Genomic DNA, 18218 nt, shown 5'->3' with positions numbered 1-18218 from the left:
TTCTTTCTTTCTTTCTTTCTTTCTTTCTTTCTTTCTTTCTTTCTTTCTTTCTTTTTTGGCTTTGCATTCACTTAACACCATTGGTCTTTAGCCGTCTGTTAAACCATCTAAGCGTGTGTGGTGCTGGGTCAAGCACTACTGAGGCGTTGCTCACTATCTAGTGACAGCTCTCTTTAACAGGAGGAGCCCAGAGGTTTCTAGTCAGGCTAGAGAGTAAAATGATTTGTGTAGACTGTTGAACTTGGTCGATTTGTTACCTTTCTGATTGTTGTGACAGCTTTCCTGACAAAAGAAATGGAAAGGAGGAAGGATTGTGTTCGGGCTCACTGTTCACGGGCGCAGGTCATTACAGCAAGGAAAGAACGTCGGGCACGTTCGTGTTGGTTAGACTGCATCCGCAGTCAGGAAGCAGGGACAGCAGAATGCTCTGCTCAGCTCACCGGCTCCTTCCCATTCAGTTCTGGGTTCTAGCCTGTGGGTTGGTGCCACCCACATTTAAGTTGGGTTTCCCACTTAATTAACTCAGTCCACAAACTCCTCCGTAGTCATGCCTAGATGTTTATTTCCATAGTGATTCTGAATCCTCTGAAGGTGATGGTCAAGATTAACCATCATACTTATACCTGGAAAGGGATGAAGAGAAACCATCTTGAGTCTCAGCAGTTACTGTGAATGGTTTAGAGCAGAGCTTTGGGCTCAGATTCACTTCAGCTGCAAGATTTGAGACAGATTAATTTTCTTGGTCTTTGTTCATTGTCATATGAAGATAATCTGTGCAATGGGAGGATTATCTGAAGTGAAGACCCACATAGGTCTTTGTATCACTTCTTGGACAGAGAAGAGAGAAAGCATGTGATGTATGCTACGTAATGTTACAGTGCTGTGTTTGGTACACTTTTGAGCAGCCTCTGAAAAATGGGGAATGAGATCTTATTTTGATTCATCTATGTTTGTTTGCCTATGTGATACTATAGCTTTCATTCATTCCTTTCCAGATTCAGTTTAAAGAGAAAGTGTTATGGACGGCCATCACCCTCTTCATCTTCTTAGTATGCTGCCAGGTAAGGTCGCTCAGGTATCGTTAGGGGGGAGTGGGCTGGAAACGTGTGTGATACAGCCCTCTGCTTGTTTCTAGATCCCCCTGTTTGGCATCATGTCTTCAGACTCAGCTGACCCGTTCTACTGGATGCGTGTGATTCTGGCCTCTAACAGAGGTAGGACTCTGCTTAGGCTGCCCTTCCCTGTAGTGTGGGGATGAAGAGCCTGATTTATTCACTTACAGGTTTTGGTTTTATGTAGAGCTCAGAAAGTTTGTAAAGGTGTGTAGCTTGGAAAATAGAGGATGTTGGTGTGGGAAAGTAATACAACGTTTGCTGATGAATGCACCCTGTGGGTCTGAATGCAATACAGAACCTGTAATAACAAGATAAGGCTGCATTGTGAAAAATTGTTTAAAACATTCAAGAATTGACTTACCTAAAGTGATACCATTATTTAGAAGCTATAATTTTTTTCTCTGCTGAATCTTTTTCATATCTGTAGGTTACAGTGTGTAGCCCTACCACCAAAAGAAAAAAAGAAAAGAAAAAGATTTCTATAAGCCCTAGACCATTTACCTACCTATGGGCACAGAGAGGATTTTGAATTTTTATGCTGATACTGTATTTGATTAACTCAATTAAAAAAAATACAGTGCACATTAAGTTGGAAATCAGAACTGTGACTGGATTTAGCATAATGAAAGGTAGGAGTTTATTCACAGCCAGATATGGTTGTGCTGGCCCCTTTCCAGACTCTGGGAATGCCTTCAGTGTTATCCTTTCTTACTAACTGATGGGGAGACCAGCCTCTCTTATCTCCATGAGGCTAGAGCAAATCTGTTGCCGAATTGAAATGCAGCAGTCTGAATAACATGACTGCCTGAACAGAAGGAGATGCTGCCTGGCAGGGTGGATAGATTGCACTAAGCTGTCTCTAGTCGTTGATATTTGGAGGTGGTTCTGTAAGGTAAATGCTGCTAGCAAACAGAATGCTGTTGAGTTTGTATATTAGTACCCCTAGTATTGGTTGTTGTATTTAACAATGTTTGTTCTTCCAAGCTCATTTTGGCTGTGTCTTGCCTCCTTTCCTCAAGGTACCTTGATGGAGCTGGGCATCTCTCCCATTGTCACCTCTGGCCTTATCATGCAGCTCTTAGCTGGTGCGAAGATAATTGAAGTTGGGGACACCCCAAAAGACCGAGCTCTCTTCAATGGAGCCCAAAAGTGTAAGAAATATTGTACATTCTGTTCTGGTGTCCACCGTTGCCAATGTGAATTTGCTATCAAGCCTCCGGGATTAAAGCAGTTGTGCTCTGTGCTCTGACCTCCATGGCTGCCCCTCTGCATGCACGCCATGGCCTGCCCCAGGAAGAGACAGGTTGGAGCAGAAGGAACAGGGCTGGGAGCTTACCCTTTACTGTGCACCGTTGGCACTCACATATCAGAGCTTCATTGAACAAAGCTCCTTATATGTGAATCAGGTGAAGGGAAGAGAGCGCACTCCTGTATGTCCTATGCTCCTTATCACCTTGTGAAGTGAAGAAAGTGAGGTGGTCGTTCTGAAGGCTCAGTTTTTCATCTAAGGAAGTAGTGATGTTTGCTCTACAGCAAGTGATAGGTGTAAGTGGTAACCATGGCTAGCCACCAGCATCCGTGTCCTACCTCTGAACTGGAATAAGTTTTTCAGGAAAAGTTTTCAAAGCTTTTCTGCCTTAAGAGTTCAGAAGTATTGGACTGGGTGGGTAACTCAGTGGTAGAGAATTTGTAGCATGCCCAAATCCCTGGGTTTGATTGCTGATACTGAAAAAAAATTCTTTTAAATAAAGCAGGGATACTGAGCAATATTGTGTTAAGGTTTTACATTTTTTAATTCATGTGCTTGTGTGTGTGTGTGTGTGTGTGTGTGTGTGTGTAAACACAACTGTAGGTATGATTCTACCCTTCTGTCATGTGGATTCCAGCCACCATCCTCAAATTATCCAGCTTGGCAGCAAGTATCCTTACCTGCTGATCCATTTTGCTGGCCCTGTTTGTTTCGTTGGTTGTTTTTTATTTTATTTATTTTTTTATTGTGTTTGCATGCATGTATGTGCCATGAGTCTGTATAAAGAAAGGTCAGAGGATATTGTAGAGTCTGTTCTTTCTTTTCTCCTCTGTATGGAATCTGAGGTAGGAACTCAGTCATCAGGCCTGCATGGCAAGTATTTTATCAGCGTGGACAGCTTGGCGGTCATTGAACAGTTTTTTTTTTCAAGTTTCAAATAGGGACTGTATTAGAGGGACACTTAAAAATTTAAACTCAAATTTAAGTCTTATTTAGAACCAACTAATGCTGGGAAACCAATACTATGCATCAATTCAAATGTGCCTAGGAACGAAATATAGTGAGAACTGAGAAGCTCTGTCAGAGGAAATGGATCAGTAGCCAGGCCAGTGGTACTGTGAGTTCCCTTTCAAGGCATTTGAAATATAAACTTAGCTCCAAAGGATTGGTTTTATCCCAAAGTCTTCTGCACTCTTGACTTGGATCTGCGTGGTGAGCTTTCGAGGTAGCCCACTTAGAGCTCAGCTTAGGGGTCTTCAGATCCCAGCAACCTGCTGTGCACCTGGGCTTCAGGGGTGCCAGAACTGTATTGCGGCTCTGATTTTGCTTGAGATTCCATGCTTTTCCTAAGACCACATTTGCCATGCAGACTGCAGAGCAGATGTGCTTTTGTTGAGGGTGCCTGTGTCATCTCACGCTTTGACACTGTGGCTGGTCCTCCTCCAGCTCCTGGAGGCAGTGTCAGTACTATGTTTTTTCTTCTTAGTGTTGGGCATTCGGGTGTTCATCAGCCACTTCCTCTGCTTTGTACTGTCTTGCTTTGAGAACACAGCTCTCTTCATTTCTAGTGTTTGGAATGATCATTACTATCGGTCAGTCCATTGTGTACGTAATGACGGGCATGTACGGGGACCCTTCAGAGATGGGTGCTGGAATCTGCCTGCTGATCACCATTCAGGTAACTGTCACACTGTGCCCCTCACCCTCCACCCCCTAAATACCAAATCTCAGCTGTGCCTTAAAGAAGCTGGAGGTTGTAGGTTTGCCCTAAATACCAGATGAAGGCTGAGGCCGCACCCCACTCAGCTTTCTGTTTTTATACTCAGGAACTCAATTACTGAAGAAGAGAGCCACATCCACTGGGAGCAGTAACGTGATCGATTTGGGTTTCTTTCCTTTTTTTTTCTTTTTTTCACAGCTCTTCGTTGCTGGCTTAATTGTCCTACTTTTGGATGAACTCCTGCAGAAAGGGTATGGGCTGGGCTCTGGCATCTCTCTCTTCATTGCTACTAATATCTGTGAGACCATCGTGTGGAAGGCATTCAGCCCCACCACTGTCAACACTGGCCGAGGTAAGGACCCCGGGAGCTCATGCCAGAGTTTGGCAGAGGCACAAGCTCCTGGGTTTTCCGTGCATCCACTGTGTTTTTAAGTACAGGTGGGCTTATGCGTGCAGCATTACACAGCCTAGATTTTCATATGCCTCCTCAGGGTTGGTGTGCCAGATATGAGTGGGGTCTGTGTTCTCAGCAGTTAAGAACTGCATTATAGGAGTAAATGCCTTCTGTTTTAGCCTCTGTCTCGGGTGAACTTCAAGTCATAGCCACTTTGTTGACATTGAGATTGTGTGCATCCTCACCTTTATATATTTTGCCAGTTTACTCTGAATCGTTTTTTAAAAACAAAAGAAAGCAAAAAACCTGGAACTACCACACCAAAGCATTTGATCACGCTTGCCCCTGGCTCAAATCCTAGTCTGTAGGTGGTATGAGCACATTCCTTTACTGCCGATCTGGATCATCATGTAGTGAAGGTCATAACACATCTGTAATTCCATCTCTCTAGAGGCTGAGGCAGAAGGGTTTTGAATTTGAGGCCATGCTCTCAGAAAACTAAGAACTGAGAATGCAGCTCAGTGGTAGAGGTTTGTGCAAGGCTTGACACCTGGCACCACATGCTGCCTGGCTCATAGTAGGTACAGGTCAGATATTAGCATGCTATTGGCATAGCCATTAAGAATGGCCTGGGATGGAAATGTTTCTAATGAAAATGTGTAAACACAAGGAACGCTGTAGAATAAGACTTACTAGGGAAAGAGACTTTTGTTGCTAAATGTGTTATTTATTTAGAAGAGTCTCATGAAAAATATTTATGTTTTTGTAAAATTAGATGCAGGGGCAGTTTCTGCCTTCAGAGGCCATATAGGCCCATATATCTAAGAACAAAAGCTGTCCTCTATTGAGATGAATGACATTGAGAGAGACTGGGGCAGTGAAAGGCACAGCTTCTCAGACTCAGGTGTGGAGAGGCAGCAGGTGAATGCAGTTGGAGTTTACTGTTCAGAAAGATCACATGCTCAGGGGTGCCAGCATTGGAAATGATCGCAAAGAAGGGAGCCGGGTGGGATGGTCAGTCTAGCGCAGGAACCAGCAGAGAACGGTTGCATTCTGGTTGCATTCCGGGGCTGATGGAGTTTGGAAGTACTGATGCACTCATACAGCAGAGCACACTGCTGGGGAAGTGCCATGGCTGCCTTGAGCAGACAAGATGTGAAGCACAGATTAATTGTTAGGGGAGATGTGGGAGACAAAGCCAAAGTGGGAAACTGAGAAGTCACTGGGAGTGTCTTCATGGTTAGGCCTGGTGGAAATGTAGTCTGAAAGGATGATTTGATTTACTGGCTGCTGGTATGGGATGAACCACACCAGGGATGATAGCATCAATAAGGTACAAGGACCAGAAGTGTACAGAAGACACAAGTGACCTGTAACCAGAGGGACTGCTACAGCTTGGCTAGCTCACCACTGCTGCCTCCCTGGGCAGTGCAAAAGTCCAGGACTGGGAAAGTGTGGACAGCATGCTTGGGTGTGCCACTTGGGTGGTGTTAAGCATGTGGTGATGGGCTGTTCCCAGAGATTTGACCATGAAAATTAGAAGATCCAGGACCTAATTGTGGCATTGTTGACACTGCTGTGGGTTCTGAGACATTGCTGTCATATAGCATCCTGGGGTCTTGGGTCATTATGACAGCAATAAGGAAGAAAGGGCCGCAGGGAAGGTGTTATAGGGTTGACCTGGGTATCTCAGTTGAGCAGTCTTGAAAGACATGAGGGAAGCAATCAGCAGCTCTGTGTCCTGAGCTAAGGTTATCTCCATGAAGCTGGAATGGGGCAGAAGCAGAGTTTTTGATGGGGAGATTAGAAAGGCTACTGGGGAGAAAGCAGGGGCATTTCCTTCTCCACCTGGTCTGCCTGGACAAACCTTCTCTGTTAGATACAAGGCTTGTTCTGGCTACAGCTCCCTTATCCCTGAATAGAAGATAGGCCACAACGGAAAGATAGGAGGGTTTGCTCTAACCTCTCCTTACTCTGCAGATATTTGGAACACTCTTCCTGCTCTCTTAAGCTTTCAGGAGCCCATCTGTTGCCAGGCCTGCTAGTAGGCATGACCCGTGGAAGGTTGGAGACCATGATCTCAGGTCATACACACACAGTGGCAGCCACATTTCTCCTTGTAGCATTAGTGTTTGGTGTTTGAAGCTGAGAACTGAAGCTTTCCCCATTCTCCCACTGGGGACAGGCAGCCCTCTTCGGAGACTGGGATGAATGCTCATACTGCCCAGATTCCAGAACAAGACTTGGCCTTTTCCAGGCAGATTGTGTCACAGATGTGTTTAAATTGAAAATCGACCTTCCACACATCTGGTGACCTCATCTCAGAAGTGCCAGTTGTATAGTTTGCCTTTCTGAACTCTTTCACCTTTCCTCTCTGTTTTTTTTAAGAAGCTGAGGGGCAAAACGAGCACTCTTCATCTTCCACTTCTATAAACGTTGTTCTCAACTGAAGTGATGAGATGAGAGCCGTGTCCAAGCCTTGCCCTGAGTTCAGAACACTTCCCTCTCTGTTCTAACTCTCCCTAGGCCTAGGCCTGAAAGCTTCTAGCCTCTGTACAATCTTAACTTCCAAGCTGACTGACTCAATCCGGCTTTTCTCAGCTTCTGACTGAATTGCTCTGTCTGGCCTCATACTAACTTTAGCAATATGTTCTAGTCCTCTGGCTCCTTACTCTCTGGCTCATTTGTCTTCACCTGTGTCTAGCTTATTCTCTATAACCTGTCTCTGTAGAGAGATATAACCTGTCCCAGTAAAGCTGCCATACACACCCACCACCCATTACTACCACCTTGTCTCTCTTTCTGCTCTTAGTAGCCTCTCTTCCTCTGCTGTTCTTGCAAGAGTTGGGTATATCTTATCTCTGACTCATTCTGTCAAATCTTTCTCTGATTGGTCACTTTGCACCTCAATTAGACACCACTTTCAACATGGCTGCTTCCTTGTACAAACTAACCTTGTCTTCATTGTTAAAGATTAAAGGTGTGAGCTAAGGGTCTGTCTATATTCTGGCTGGATCACATCTTTGAATGTGATCCTTGCAGGAACAGCCATGTTGCTAGATTAAAATTCCTCTACACACCACATCTGTTTACTCTGCCCGTAGGGATGGAATTCGAAGGCGCCATCATTGCACTGTTCCACCTGCTGGCCACCCGCACAGACAAGGTCCGAGCCCTTCGAGAGGCATTCTACCGCCAGAACCTCCCTAACCTCATGAACCTGATTGCCACCATCTTCGTCTTTGCTGTTGTCATCTATTTCCAGGTGTGTCCAAAGGCAGCTGAGAGAAGGTCCGCCTTGTACAGCAGTCAAGCTCAGTGTCTACACTGTCCTGCTCCACAGTTCTCGGCTTTAGGAGTATTGCTTTTGTTTCTGCTAGCTGTCTTCATTGGACTGACTGACCCTCACACTTAGCAGGATTTCTGTATTTCAAAGTGGATGAGTAAGCTTGGTTGGTTGGTTGGTTAAGGTTGGTCTTAGGCAGGGTCTGTCTAGCCTTTGCTGGCCTGAAACTTAGTATGTAGATTAGGATATTCTAAACTCATATAGATCTACCTTCCTCTGCTTTTCAGGTATTGAGATTAAAGGTTTATGCCACCATTCCCAGCATGCTTTGCAGTATTTTCATATTAACTGAAAGAAATTACAGCCTTTATTCAGGTGTGGTGGCTCGTTTAGTAGGTGGGACATGGGACTAGGAGTTGAGGGATAGTGTGGTGTATGTAGTGAGATTCTGTTTTAAAACGAACAAGGCTGGTGAGATGGCTCAGTACGTACAGGTAATTGTTGCCATGCCTAGTGACAGATTCAATTCAGGACCCGCATAGAAACTAAGTTCTTTCTATTTCCTGTCCTTTGATCCCTACTTACACACACACACACACACTCCCCCCCTCCCCCCCGGGAAGGGGTTTATTTAGGAAGGGGGGGAAGAGGAGCGGGGAGATGGTGGAGGAAGCGAAGAGAAGAGGAAAAGACACACACACACACTCTTAAATAAAATTTTTTAAGAAGGGATAGCACCTAAAAGACCTGTTTGGGATGAGCCAGGTAAGTCAGTAGTGACTCCTGCTGAGTCTCAGTTAGCCGCCTGCTTACTTAGTAACACGTCAGTCTTTTGGAGCAAGGTGATGACTGCAGTTGAATCAGTAAGAAGTTTGAGTCTTGTCCTGTCCTAGTGTCCTGGGCACTGGGTTTATGACGATAAAGAAGGAAGAAACTGTGGTGTCCAGGGTTTCAGTGGGCTGGGTAGTATTGGTAGGGAGCTTAGGGTTTGTTCTTAATGATCACATCATGGATTGTCAGTGCCTAAGAACCACCAATAGGATCTAGAGGTGCCCATGCAGGCCTTTCTCTATAGAAAAGGAAAGGGCATGTGCCCTCAGACACCATCACAGCTGGGAGTCCAGTGGCAGAACTAACACCCAGCACCACATCTCCTATGGCCAACCTGACTTGTCCCTGACTGCACGGGACAGTAGCAGAATAGAACAGTGAAAAGTCATGTTGTTGTGTTTGCGCTGTAGGGCTTCCGAGTGGACCTTCCAATCAAGTCTGCGCGTTACCGAGGCCAGTACAACACCTATCCCATCAAGCTGTTCTATACCTCCAACATTCCCATCATCTTGCAGTCTGCGCTGGTGTCCAACCTGTATGTCATCTCCCAGATGCTGTCAGCACGCTTCAGTGGCAACCTGCTGGTTAGCCTGCTGGGCACCTGGTCGGTGAGTGTCAGTGGCTAAGATAGGATTGTTTGTACTGATGCAAGAGCTGTGGCTTGTGGCAGGGTATCTTGGCTCAGGACCAAATATTTCACCCAAAGGTCTTTCTGAATTGCCTCTTAAAAATGCAGTTTGGTGAATTGCTATGGGTATGCGTATGACACCACAAAGCATCTGCTGAGAGCACTTTGGCTCTGTACTATGGCATGTTGAAGCAACATCCAGACAACTTCTACATCTTACTCCTAGGATACGTCATCTGGAGGCCCAGCCCGTGCTTATCCAGTTGGTGGCCTGTGTTACTACCTGTCTCCTCCAGAATCATTCGGCTCAGTGCTGGAGGACCCGGTCCATGCAGTCGTGTACATTGTATTCATGCTGGGTTCCTGTGCATTCTTTTCCAAAACATGGATCGAAGTTTCGGGTTCTTCTGCCAAAGACGTAAGTCTTAAGCCCACATTCCTGCTAGAGAGACGAGCAGCTGTTGGCATCCAGGGAGCTCCACTTGTTACCACTGTATATGTAGTAGTTTGTGATATAAGCTGTCCATTCTAAAGTTGGACCATCCCTTTGGTGGAGCAGTGTGTGGAAGCCCAGAGGGTAACTGATGGGCACTAACAGAGTTGTTCTGACAACCTGAGGCCAGACTAGAAAGACAGACTATTGTCTGAGTGAGTGTATTGCTGGAAGTTAAAGTTCCTCCGTGGAGACTGAGCTGTGGTGGAAACATATCTGGCTGGGAGGTGATAGCATGTATCTTTAATCCTAGCACTTGGGAGGCAGAGTCTGGTGTCTACCTCTGTGAGGTAGACACCAGACTGGTCAGCCAGGACAGCCAAGGCTACATAGAGAAACTCTCTCAAAATTAAAAAAAAGGGGGGGCTGGAGAGATGGCTCAGCGGTTAAGAGCACTGACTGCTCTTCCAGAGGTCCTGAGTTCAAATCCCAGCAACCACATGGTGGCTCACAACCATCCGTAATGAGATTGGATGCCCTCTTCTGGTGTGTCTGAAGACAGCTACAGTGTACTCATAAATAAAATAAATAAATAAATCTTTAAAAAAAAAGAGAGATAAAATAAATCAAAACTCAGAAATTGTTTAGTTCCACTGTGAAGCACCCCCCTTACTCCCCAGCCTCTGTCTCATGTGCTTCTGCTTGGGTCATGTAGGTTGCAAAGCAGCTGAAGGAGCAGCAGATGGTGATGAGAGGCCACAGGGAGACCTCCATGGTGCATGAGCTCAACCGGTAAGTGTGGTCTTAAGTCCGAGTACTAGAAATACCAGAGTAGCCCTGTGTAAGCCCTGACCAAAGGAGATAGCACACAGCCAGGGTGTGGAAATGGTATAGGATGGTGATAACTGAGCATTGCTGGTTTAGGTTGGGTGGTTCCTGGCACAGATGAAGCCAAGGTACCAGCAAGAGCTGGCCTGGAACAGGTGGTTAGTGTTCAGAATAGAACCAGACCAGAGGCCAGAGACTGCCAGGCTCAGGCATGGGCGATGGAGGAGTGTAGCAGTCACCTTGCAGAGAGGAAGGAGATGAGAGTCTAAGGATCCAGGAGCAGCAGGCTCCCTGCATAGACCTCCTCCTCACTGTTCTGAAGCTGCCTCTTGGTAGGTGGAAAGTGCCTGAGGCTTTCTGCCCAGTCTGTCATCGTGATTGGTTCTTCCATAGTCAGTCAGAACAACCAGATGCTGTGTAGAATGAGCATGTGGTGATTTGAAGCTTGCTGACCTCACTGAAGGAGGCCACCACAAGGAACACCAGAAATGTCCGTTTCTGAGCTGAGGCAGCGAGGCTTTCACTTGAGTCCATAACTCTTAAGGCCCTGACTCGGGGTGCCCAGGAGAAATGCACAGCAGTCTCAAGCAGAGACACTTGACATTCACAGCACACCCATCTGGACATTTCTGCAGATGGTTTCAGCTTTCCAGTAGCAGAAGAATCAAGATGGTGTCTTAATGTCCTTGTTTTCAGGCTGTGTAAGATCTAGAATGGCATCATCCATGTTTGGGTTTGTGTTGATCACATTCCCCCAGTCCTCTTATGTGGCTGCCTTAATGGGCCTATTAGGCTTTCTGGCTCATCAGGCAACAGAACTATCTATCTGTCTGTCTATCCGTCTGTCTGTCTGTCTGCAGGTACATCCCCACAGCTGCAGCCTTCGGTGGGCTGTGCATTGGGGCCCTCTCGGTCCTGGCTGATTTCCTGGGTGCTATTGGGTCTGGAACCGGGATCCTGCTGGCGGTCACCATCATCTACCAGTACTTTGAGATCTTTGTCAAGGAGCAGAGCGAGGTGGGCAGCATGGGAGCCCTTCTCTTCTGAGCCTGTGTGCCCGTGGACCAGGGTGAGGGCACAGGCTCTAGAACTGCCCGGACAGGGTGCTCTTACTGCTGGAGCATGCTACTGTGGCATAGGAACTTTACAGTTTTTTATTGTTTTTTTTTTTTTTTTTTAATTTCATATCTTTTCATTCCACTGTGTAAAGTGCTAGGAAATTTCCAATTTGAAATTTTGCTTTTTCTGGCATTGGCAAAAAACCAGTAGAAGTGAACTATTAGCTGATGGCCAGGGGGTGTGGTAACAAATTGTCTCCAAGTATTCAATGTAATTTTTATTTAAACCCTTGCACTTCTCAGTGCCTGGCAGCTGCAAGGGTCCCAACTGCCCCGAGGCAGTCTGTGGCCCTGGTTGAAGGAAGCACAAACTAGGAGATGTCTGCATCTCCTCTGGGCATGCAGACAGGTAAGGGTCAGCAGGATCCATGTGTCTGCTGTTGCCAGCGACAAGGGGATTGCTGGCTTTATCTGGAGCCTGGCCAAGCTAGGCAGCTGGACACATGTAAAGGGCCCTCATGCTTACCCTTTTCCAGTTCCCACTAGAAAGGGAGCTCTTGTGGTGGCCACCTCTGTCTTCCTTCTGAGAACTTCCTGCTCCAGGTTTTAGAATTTTCTTACTGTCATTAGGACCAAATGTAGACTGGCTCAGGACCTATAAGAAAATCACACTGGGGTTCAGAGATCTCTTAGGAAAGCTGCTCAAAATCCTGTTTGTAGTTAAGGTGTCAGATATGTAACAGATAACATGGGCCTGAGGGAGCCCTCGGGTCTATAGGAAAGGCCCGTCTTAAGACAGCTGTCTAACAGCAAGGGTACAAAGGTTCAAGGTTAGAGCTTGTCAGCTTCCCTTAAGACACATGAGGAGCCAGTTGTTCACACAAGGGGGCAGGAGCTCTGGTGGGTGTGCAGCCACATGGTCACAGCCTGCCAGCAGCAAGACACCTGGGCCCACCACACCTCAGTGGAAGTAGCAAATGCCTCCCTGACCCAGGGCTTCTAACGACTCTTGCTGCTATGCTTGCCAGCAAATGGCAATCAAGGGACAATTAGCCACTTGCCCCGACACAAGTCAGCATCAGGGCCAGATCCCTTGCACACAGCCCAGGACTCACACCATATCACACGTGGCCTTGTCTAGACCCAGTCCTGAGCAGAGGAGCCTGGTGCCCTCCCAGTCCACAGGGTCCTCCCACTGCCCCTCCTCTGCCACTGCCACAGAGCAGCAGGGCTTCTCACCTACCCAAGGGACTCCACAGCTTCTGGCAAGCAGGTGCAGAGTCCACAGCCTCACCTGCTGCTGTAGCTGTCAGCTGGGCCTGGTGGCTTGTGGTTGATGGTCACTATTAGTGGGTGAGTGGGGATGACCCTGGCTTCCAAGAGGACTGTCACTGTGGACACCAAAATGGCTTAACTGAGATACAGTGAAAACATGACAAATAAACCAACTTTTTACAAGCTGCCTCGTCATCTTTGTAAACTGAGAGCAGAGTTTGTTGGGAGTGTTGGCGGTGTGTCAGATTATCCGTACACCTGGGATATCTCCTGGGACCTACTATGCCGAGCACCGCCTGCCCGCTTCTTCCTGGGAAAAGGAGGCATGGGATTAGGACAGTGGAATCCCTGTGCACCAGCAAGGAGATGCTGTGGCTTCCAGGAGCAGTGTACACCTTGGTCCTGAAGGAACTGGGGTGTGCTGCCTAAGCCAGGTAGGTAGCACAGTTGGTAGGAGCCTATAGCTTTAACTGTTTGGGCTGAGAGCACAGCTGTTCACCAGGGAGGCTCAGTCTGCACTGGAACCAGACCTGCAGCCACAGCAGATATGTCCTTGGTGCTGGCCAGAGCCTGATGGGGACAGGTGACTTGGATGGTACACCTAGGACTAGCCTGCCAGCAGCTTCCTGTTTACACACCTCAGCAAGGGACAGGCAACAGGGCAGTTCTTGGGCAAGACTAGGAAAATGAACACAGCAGACCCCCTACACGTGCTGTTGTGTACAGCTTTGGAACGTTTCTCTGCTGTGGTGAGCCAGGCAGGCTCTCCCTTAGGACTGCTTGGTGGGCAGATGTGAGGCTGACAGTAGACACCTGGCCTTAGCAGCCGCACTGCTTAAAGCTGCTCAGACGCAGGTGGGCAGCCACATCTTCCATACACTCCACTCACCTGCCTGCCACGGGGGTGCAGGAGCCTAGCTGGAAGTGGTGGGGCCCTAGAAAGCCTACCATTCGGGGGAGGGACTGAGCCTCTTGCTGCCTGGGTACTTGAAACTATGTCTGCCAGAGCCAGCCCATCTGAGGAAGTCAACTGACGCCCCTGAAGCCGCAGTTTGGTCCGAGGCTCCCTTTCTCCTGCTTGGTTGCTGGTGTCCTCCAGGCACCTCTGCTGGGACCTAGTTGGAATGACATGTAGCTGGAGAGGATCTAGGTCTGTGAACTTGACAGGTGGGTATGCCAGTGAAGAATTATTTAGATGAGATTCACCTCTTCATATCTGTGAGGGTTTTCCATTGGTTGAGATAGAAAAGCCCACCCTAAATGTGGGCTTCATTATCTCACTTAAAGCTAGCAGACCAGGGGCAGCCATCTGACTGGAAGCAGTGTGACCGATGGCTTCCAACTCCTGCTGCCTTGACTTCCTGCCACCATGGACTGAGCCAGAGTAAACTCTTAAGCTGCAATGAGACAAATGGCTAATAAGCCAGATTCCCATGCTCGCTGTAACCCTGTTCCTGTATGCTGGTGTCCTTCCCACTGCCTCCCTGAATTCCATCATGCCCTGGCAGGGTTGGATGACAGCCTCAGGTCCTCTAGGGAGGACCAAGGAGTTTAATCTCTGGGGCCCAGTGATAGCAAAAGCCCAGCCTGGACTTAGGTATGCCAGTCCCTGGTCTGGACTGCTATAGGAGTGCCTTTGCTGGTGGTGCCCACACCCTTCTGGCTGAAACTTGAGATCAGTTCATCTGGTATTGCATTGTACCAGAAAGTAGCTTTGTGGGAATGGAAGCAGAATCCACCCTGGGAGCTTACACCCCCCACACAAGAGCATTTCCAGTGTCTACCAAGCCCATCATCTGCATTCTTCTGTTGCCTGACAACCTCCTGTCCAGCCCTCAAAGCCCACCTCAGTAAGACTTAAAAACACCCACAACCCATCAGAGGGGTGACAGTAATCCTGGTGTTCACAAGGCCGAGAGGAGGAGTATGAGTTTAAGGCCAGCCTGGGTTACTGTCTCCATAGTGGGGAGTGTGGGTGTAGACTGGATCAGAAAAATCCCTAAGATACACTGGAAGGAAATACCAAAAGCAATTGTGTCCACTACTGTTTGTATTTAGAATAGATAAGGAGGGGCCTGGTGTGGTGATAGACAATGTTAATCCTATTGCTCCAGATGGAGTGGCAGGCTGGTCTTAGTTCCAGGTCAGCCCAGGCTACACTACACAATGAGACCCTCTGTACCCCTGCCCCTTACATGTGTGTGCACACACAGAGAAACAGCATGACAGATACCTGATGGGTGACAGTGGACAAGGACATAACAATGCATCTGGAAAGCTCTAGCAATCCCTTTAGAACTAAATATACATGTCCTCTCCCACTTCTAACATACATGGGAAATGGGAGAGCCCAAGCAGCCATGTGTAGTCATGAATGTGTAGATGGTGGATAGCCATACACTGTTCTGAATGAAAGGAGCCAACTCAGTAAGGACAGGAACTCTTAAAACCACAGCACATGTGGGACAGAAGCAACTGTTGTACAAGACTGTCTCCAAGACAAACTGCCTCCATCTTCAGGTCGGCTGGAACTACTTGCCCGGGGTCTTCACAGAGAATTTCAAGGGGAGGCCAGGGAAGTTCCTAGGCCCCTCCCCTGAGTACTCAGCCACCTGCCCCAACAAGTTGTATGTAATCCTCCTCTAATTCTACCAACTTACCCTTGGAGGCTCCAAGAGGGGCTAGAGGATATAGGTGGGAAGGTATTAGGGAAGAAGCTCCATCTATACAGCCATGGGGAGTCACCATCCCTGCTGGGTGCACATTTCCATTGTGGCTGCTTTAAGGTCACCCATACTGCTGCCTGTAACCCACCTACCCTTTGCTCTGTAAGACCAAGACATTCATTGGTCTTTAGTGGGCTTTAGTTTGTTGCTAGGGTCCAAGGAGGAAGTGTGTAGACATATCTTTTCAAGAGGTTAAGAAGATTCTCTTGGTCAGAACTCACAGTGGCCTACTTATAGCTTAGGGATTGTACTCTGTGACTATATAAGCTTTAGAAGAGAATACCAGCAAATCTGGAACTCTAAGCAAGGATATGCAGGCATTCCTACACCACTCAGGATGAGGTCACAGGGTCAGCCACTGTGAAATGCAGAGGCTGGACCTGAGACTGAGAGCACCTTCCTTCCTTCCTTAATCTCTGCCATCTCTAGCTCACTAGGAAATACACTGAGTGTAAAGTGGCTTGCACAGAGGTAACACAAGGTGGAACACACCATCACTGCATAGTCCTTTGATTCATTCCAAATTCTGCACCTTGTTCAGAATTAACACAAAATTTTCCATTCAAAACTTTATCCTGCCAGGGGTATACTTTAATCCCAGCACTAGGGAGAAAGAGGCAGGCAGAGGAATCTGTGTTCGAGACCACCCTGGTCTATATGGAGGGGTCCAATTTACATGATGATGATGATGACGACGACGACAACGATGATGATGATAATAATAATAAAGCCAAGCTCCATGCACCTACCCCAATTAGTTCTCCAACAGGCATCCCTCTCTCCCAGGCTGCGTGTCTGGCCACATGGGGGCGCTGCGGGCCATGCCACTCGGGGTCCGCGGGCACTTGCGAGTGTCTGGGCGGCACCTCCCGCCCGCCTCCCCATTAATCACGCGTGCTGACGGCACCGACCCGCGCGCGGGCGGCGTGACGGCGCCGGTGACGGCGGGTGACGGAGCGGGCAATCGGCGGGCGCGCATCGGCCCATCTTATCGCGCCAGCCCAGCCTTCGCCCGTCGCACGCCGCCCATTGATCGCGCGGGCCGGGGCCGGGGGTCAGCGCGGACGCTCGGCCTGACAGCCACATCCATCGCGCTGACGGCCGCACGCGCGCTCGGCCCGGCCATTAATCACCGCTCGGTGCCGAGTGACGGGGAGGGCGACAGGGCCAGCGGGCGATTGCCAGCCCTACCAGCCCGCGTCTTCCATTGCTGGCCTGCCGTAGGTTAACAGCATCCCCAGGTCACATACATCCTGGGATGGAAGGACGGTGTGTACCTCTCAGGGTCCCAAGGGAGAGCTAGCTTGTCCGGCTGATACTAGACCATACCATTACTCCTTTCTAGGGAAGGGCAAGGTCCATTTCTGGAAGCTAAAGCACAAATAGAACTGTATCCAAACACGGAGGGCTGGATACCTCAGCTTGCGCCTGTTTCACAAACTCTGACCTCCTCTAGCAACAAGAGCCAGGAATTGGTCATTCTGATCTGAACCCTAGTCACAGTGCCTGTGGCCTCAGCGACTCTCACATCCCAGCTTGGCTGCTGCTCCTCACTCAAAGGCAGGGCCTTTTCAGACATGGCCAGCTGCCCATTCAGGGCTGGCCCAGAGTCAGGGAGATAGAGGGCTACAGGGTGTAAGTCCCGCCCTCTGCCTGCAATTCCATTTCTTCGCTATGGCATGTTGACCCACCACCTTTTGGTGTGAGAAAGCAAGCTGTTCCTTCTTAAACCCCTAATACTCTCTGAGTCAATGTGCGGTTGGGCCAACTTGAAGGGGTAAGATATCTGCAAAGCAAGAATTTATCTTGGCTTTGGAGACTGCACTGCACCTGGAATGAGCAGCAGAGGCTTCTACTCAGCCATCATGTAGCTAAAGGGGAGGCTCTCAGGGATGGTGACCACCTCCTGTGACCAGCCCCCATCCTGCCTGACTTTAATATTACAACAATTTTTCAAGCTGGAGCTGAACTGGTGGGAAAAATGGGGCTGCTGTAATTGTTGTTAGATTGTGTGTCAGCCTGATAAGATGTAACAAATACTTCCTCCCCACCAGGGTCTGCTACCCGCCTGGGAATGGATGGAGAAACTTCTCATAGTCTACAAGGGATGGGCCATAAAAACTTCGCCTGTAAGATTAATGTAATAATCACAGGCCTTGCTGGGAAAGGGAGTAAAATTAAAATAACCAAACCTTGCTACCTAGCCAGACCATCTCCCTCCCATCAGAGCACTGTTCCCCCTCCCCAGGCACTGTCACACCCCAGAAGAGGGAGGAGCGGCAGGAGGGGGAAGGGCTGTTAGGAAGCACAAGGCTACATTCGTAGTCCTCACTAAAGGTTCTGGAGAGCAGGTGCCAGGGACTATAGGGACTCTCCTCAACCCAGCAGAATTTTCACCACTTCTGTCCTGAGCAGCTGCTGTGAAGGGTTAGGCTTGACCAGTCAGCCCTCCTCAGTTCACAGCACAGCCTCACCTGCTGAAGTCAGCTTCACAACTACTGCTGGGCATGGAAATTCTAGTTTCCAGCTCAGGCTCTAGCTAGTCTGATCTCAAATCTGGCTTCTGTCTCCTGCTAGCTGAGCAGGTGTGTTTGGCCTAAATATCATGTCCTCATTGGTCTAGTAGGCTTTATTTATTTATTTATTTATTTATTTATTTATTTATTTATTTATTT

General features: G+C 48.2%; 1 protein-coding gene across 1 annotated transcript in view; it reads left to right on the top strand.

The window, feature by feature from the left end:
• Positions 1-13000, top strand: part of Sec61a1 (SEC61 translocon alpha 1 subunit) — a 15397-nt gene extending 2397 nt beyond the window's left edge. The window contains exons 3-12 of the mRNA XM_028782971.1: positions 996-1061; positions 1136-1214; positions 2135-2266; positions 3933-4042; positions 4283-4436; positions 7583-7743; positions 9006-9203; positions 9450-9641; positions 10372-10448; positions 11345-13000. Of these exons, the coding sequence (XP_028638804.1) occupies positions 996-1061; positions 1136-1214; positions 2135-2266; positions 3933-4042; positions 4283-4436; positions 7583-7743; positions 9006-9203; positions 9450-9641; positions 10372-10448; positions 11345-11531 (1356 nt within the window). The 3' untranslated portion in view covers positions 11532-13000. The remainder of the gene's footprint in view (positions 1-995; positions 1062-1135; positions 1215-2134; positions 2267-3932; positions 4043-4282; positions 4437-7582; positions 7744-9005; positions 9204-9449; positions 9642-10371; positions 10449-11344) is intronic.
• The last annotated feature ends 5218 nt before the right edge of the window (positions 13001-18218 follow it).

The sequence above is a fragment of the Grammomys surdaster genome, unplaced genomic scaffold, assembly GCF_004785775.1.
Source record: "Grammomys surdaster isolate TR1022 unplaced genomic scaffold, NIH_TR_1.0 948, whole genome shotgun sequence".
In the NCBI taxonomy this organism is placed as follows: domain Eukaryota; kingdom Metazoa; phylum Chordata; class Mammalia; order Rodentia; family Muridae; genus Grammomys; species Grammomys surdaster.
This window is presented reverse-complemented; position numbering and strand designations above follow the sequence as displayed.